This window comes from Quercus suber, unplaced genomic scaffold (assembly GCF_002906115.3).
Source record: "Quercus suber isolate HL8 unplaced genomic scaffold, Cork oak 2.0 scaffold_94, whole genome shotgun sequence".
Classification (NCBI taxonomy): domain Eukaryota; kingdom Viridiplantae; phylum Streptophyta; class Magnoliopsida; order Fagales; family Fagaceae; genus Quercus; species Quercus suber.
The window spans coordinates 45,539-50,588 of record NW_027069559.1 but is presented as its reverse complement, the minus strand read 5'-3'; the positions used below and the strand labels follow the sequence as shown (position 1 = coordinate 50,588).

Here is a 5,050-nt window from a genome sequence, read left to right as displayed (position 1 = left end):
TTTCGCTTTGTTTGCCTCAGTCCTAAACGGAGTATTGAGAATTTAATTAATTATATATATATATATATATATATATTTTAAAAGCTTAATTAAGTGTGTGGTAGTTGATTAATCATAAATTATATTTATAAGTTAAAAAAAAAAAAAGGAAAAAAAAAAAGAACTCGGAGATTCTCTGCAAATTTAAACGATCCATTTATTTATTATGTTTTGTCCAGTGCAGTGTCGGTATCCGAAGTTTTGGAATAGGATTTCTCAAAGAACTGTTACGTATAGGTTGGTGTCTGTCTGATTGTCTGAAACTTTTTTTTTTTTTTTTTTTTTGGTTTCTTTGTTTGTTAATGCCTTGTTTGGATGTGAGAAGCGCGATGAATCTGAATGGAATGGATTGCTTACTTTGGTTAGAATCTTTTTGGCGCTAGAGAATCGGTATAAGGTATCTTAAACATTCAGTCACATCTTTCATTGCACGACAAACAAACTTGTCCTAGTGTTGTGCCCCACCAGCTGTTTGGATTAACCTTTGTTTTTAGGGTCGGGTGCATTTCATAGAGTTTTAATTAGTGCGGTCGAACAACCTTTTACCGGGAGGGTTTTTTTTTTTTTTTCAAGTCTAAAATGTCTATATTTTTATTTTAAAATCATCTAACGGGTGCACAAGGACATCGGTTATCAAAAATCTTGACTTTCAATAAGTCTGGTGTTTCAATAAGCCTAACAGCACAAAAATTTTCATAATTATTATCCTGATCTGTTTTGATTGATGCATAAATGACATTAGTCTAATCCCAACTTATAACAATAATAAACTGTGAAAATTTATTTCACTTGCACATTGCTATTACTTTTTGGGTAAAATACATTTCATTCATTTAACTTTACTTCTATTGAAGTGAGTTTTTTAAATTTAAAATTTATTCAATTCTGATCTTTTGTTTAATTTCAATTAAAAAAAAAAATCCATTAAGTATGCAATCAACTAATGAAAAACGATTTTTTGAAAAAAATTCTATATAAAAAATCTATAAAATATTTTCCTTGTTATTTTAATGATTTTTTTTCATGTGAAAATAATATATTTTTTTAAGGGTAATTTTTTAACAAAATTGGATAGAAGATTTGATTGAATAAATTTGAAATTTAAAAGACTCAATTAAATGAAAGTAAAGTTTAGAGTACTAAAATGTGTTTCAGCCAACTTAGATTGAGCAATTTGTATTTTAGCCTATTTTTTTCAATAAGTATAGGGGCATGTTTTCTCCCCTCTTTATACTTAGTTTAATACCCTTGTGTTTTTGAATCTATTATATTTCCTCGTGTTCCCTTACGTGAAAGACGGGGATTTTTGCTTCATTTTTTCTAGGAAAGTTTTAACGTTAGACCGTGTCGACAGAATTTTTATGTGAATTTTACATGGGACAAAACCTTTTTCACAGTTGTTGGTATGGTTTAATGTGATTAAAGCAACACTACTTTTACTTTTTTTTTTTTTTTTTTTGGTTGAATCAGCATCAGTGTCACTTTCACCTGGGCATATTGTTTACACCACTTTTATTATGCACTAATCACAATAAATTATATTAGCAGTTTTGAAAATCTTTATATCCTTAGACTATTTTTATTTTTATTTTTATTTTTATTTCGGTCTGTTTGGTCACAGCCATATAGCCAATTTTTGAGTAATAAATTCTTAGATATCCCAGTTTAACATTGGTAATATTTAGATGAACATAATTGATACTAAAAGAGGTTTGGCAGAAAATAACTAGAGCAAAGGATAATGACAGAGAATGTATAAGCAAGGCAGTAAATAAATAGAGCAGAATGTTAATAATAGAGATTGTATTCTTGGTGGAATAATTTAGTATTTCTTAGTGTGTCGCAGTTGTGTCTGTAACAGATCAGTCCAGATGGTTAAATCTAGCTTTTTGAGTGCATTGAAAATGACAATTTATAAGCATATTAGAGGACTTGCCCGGGTGGTGTGCACATATTAAGGCCTGAACTGATGGTTAAGGTGTATGTATCTTAAAAGTATAAAGTCTAATTGGTTGCATGATTTAATTGATTTGAAAAATGGGACCGCAGTGCACGAGATTTTTCTAGTGGTTGGTGATGACCATTGACCAGTCAACTTTAGATTTTCATCCTCAGTTTTTCTTCTTTCTCATTTCTTTCTTCTGTTTCATAATCAAGTAATTTTATATTTATGCCCACCATTAATGTGAGCATTGTAAAATCTAAGGTTGAAATATAGTATGATAGGATATGTTACCTGCAAAACTTGTGGTTGATTAATATCTAAGATTAATATCTAAGAAGTACAGACACTAAAAATCTTTAGTGGATATATATATATATATATAATATTAAAAAAAAAAAAAAAAAAACTTTAGTTGGACACTGCATGCGTGTTCTAATTTTGTTGGGAGGAAAAAAGGTATTATTTTTATTATATAATTTAAAATAAGTTCCTTTGATTTTAGATATTTTTTTTAAAAAGATTTTAATTGTCCTTATTTATTTTGAGCTTAAATAAACATAAGAAATGTATTTAGATAAATAAAATATACCTAAAGAGGTGCATTAAATTAGTTAGTTAATTTTCACATCCCCACCCACGGTGTCATATCCCAAATTTTAAAATAATTGTATGTCTGTATTCGAAGATAGGTGAATGATTTACCGGTTGTATGATTTAGATTTTGCTTGTTTGACTGTTCATTCATGCACTTGAAGCATTATCAATACATATTTCACATAATATTATTGATGATTTTGTCTTTCATGACCGTTTGGACAATTCATAGTTTTTTTTTAATACCATTTTTGTAGAATGAGGAAGGGAAGGACTCAACAGGAGATGGTAATCCAGCAGTGGAGCCACTAAAACAAGAAGAACCATCTGTGGATAAAAAACCTACAGATGAATCTGAAACCAAGCTTTCAGAGGTTGAAAAATCTGAAATTCCCCCTGTCCAAGATGTTGATTCTCAAAATCCAGAAACTCCGATCGAAGTGACCCTTGCCCCAGTTGTTGATACTCAAAAGCATGAAACTCCAGTTGAGCTGACCCCCATCCCAGCTGTTGATGCTCAAGAGTCGGAAACTCCAGTTCAACAGACGCATCTTTCAGAAGTTGTCAATGCTCCTGAGAAGGCTGAAACAGAGAAAAAATTGAAGTTGCGCCAACTGAAGCTCCAGATGTTGCCAATGGAACAGAGAAAGCAATTGAACCTGCACCAGCTGTAGAGAGCCAAACTAGTGGGACATCCGAGGAAAAGAAAATTGAAGCCTCAGATGATGTTGCTAGTGCTTATGAGGAGGCCAAAACACTGAAACCAATTGAAGCTGCAGTAGGTACAGAGAGCCAAAAGGACGTCACATCTGAAGAAAATAAAACAAAAGCAAAGGAGAGTACTGAAGTTAAAGCCAATGTGTGATGAGGGTCTTCTAAGACTTATATTAGGCAGGAAGTGATGCATTGCTTGTTTATTCTACAGGGTAAGGATGCCCATGATATGGTTGCCTCAAACCAAGTAAAGATTGTTCACTGCTTCTTGGCAACTATTTAGAGGCATTGTTTAGGAGTTGTTTCTTTCGATTTGTTACATGTCATCCTTCTTTTCTTTTGAGTTTGTTTCATATATAATTTTTTTACTTGCATTTGAACATATGGGAATATGGGATTGTTAGGTTATATGTACGAGTATAGATTGTTTTAATGTTTTATATGCTGTATTTTTCACATCTCTGCTGCTCTTTAATGCCCCTACATCTCTTAACTTGAAAGAGCACGGGACTCTCTGAATTGTAATACTTGAACTGAGAATAAGACGCATCTAGGTCAGCTAGTAGTTAGACATAAAGTTCAGAACCAACTGGGTTGGGTTTAAGTTTGACGGAGCAGCTAGAAATCAGAACATGTCAATTATAATTATGGCAAATATGGTTATATTCTTGGCACCAAGCAATAATAATTATTGCTTGAGAGTTGAATTACAGGTTAGCCCGGAATGGGGGGGGGGGGGGGGGGGGGGGGGGGGGAGGGGGTAGTTGTTAGGAGCCCAAGTACCATAACCATGATTGTATTGTTAATTCTAAGGGGAATTATTCACTGGTATAGGGTCATTTAGTCACTGATATGAATTGCATTTTATGAAGATATGTATTGCATTGTATGTTAGGTTGTTAATTGCTGAGCTGGCATGTAAGTAAGCTGGCATTTTAGTTAGGAAGTTAGTTAGGAAGTTAGTTTTGGAGGGAACATTGAATGACTTGTGTATATAGGTCTGGAAGTACATTTCAAGGAAATTAAGCAGAAACTATTCAATTGCTTTCTTTTCTTCTCTTCCAACTCTCTAATTTCATTCCTTCCCTAACTTTCTCTCAATTCTGGAGGACAGTTACCCTCGAAGCAACCACCTTTCCTTCTTAATTGTTCTTGATTAACCAAGAACTTAACATAAAACCTAACCCAATTCATGTCTGTTGACTTCTAAAGCAACCCTAGCTTATTTTTTAAGCAGATATACCTCTATAAATAGATCAGAAAACCCAGAATTCATTACCCCTCTCCCCTTAACGTTAAAGAAACTCTAGAAGTTTGACTTTAAGATTTTATTTATTTATTTATTTTTTTAGTTAAGCGATAATTCTTTAGGACTCAAAAAGATCCATTCTCTCTGACTTCTAAAGCAATTCCCCTTGTAGAATTCATTTGAGTAATTGATGCAAGTATTTCTTTTACTTCTTTATTAACATGCTTGTTCGAATGTTTATTCCTCTATTAGCATGTGTATTTAACTATGCTTTCCATGTTAATACGTGAGTATTTACCTTTGGTATGATTTTCTTTGAATCTTGATTCCATGATTATAATATAATGATTGTTTGATTCACATGCTTGAACATATAGATTTAGGGTTGTCATGACATGATCTTAGGTCTATGGTTATTTGTTATTAAATGTTTTAGATTTGAAATTCTTTCTTTAAAACTAGTTCTTTTTTATTTATAAAAATTAGATTTGAAATTTTTTTTCTTTAAA

General features: G+C 32.0%; 1 protein-coding gene across 1 annotated transcript in view; it reads left to right on the top strand.

The window, feature by feature from the left end:
• Window positions 1–3,732, top strand: part of LOC111983049 (uncharacterized) — a 9,287-nt gene extending 5,555 nt beyond the window's left edge. The window contains exon 2 of the mRNA XM_024014698.2: window positions 2,836–3,732. Coding sequence (XP_023870466.2) covers window positions 2,836–3,252 — 417 coding nt within the window. The 3' untranslated portion in view covers window positions 3,253–3,732. The remainder of the gene's footprint in view (window positions 1–2,835) is intronic.
• The last annotated feature ends 1,318 nt before the right edge of the window (window positions 3,733–5,050 follow it).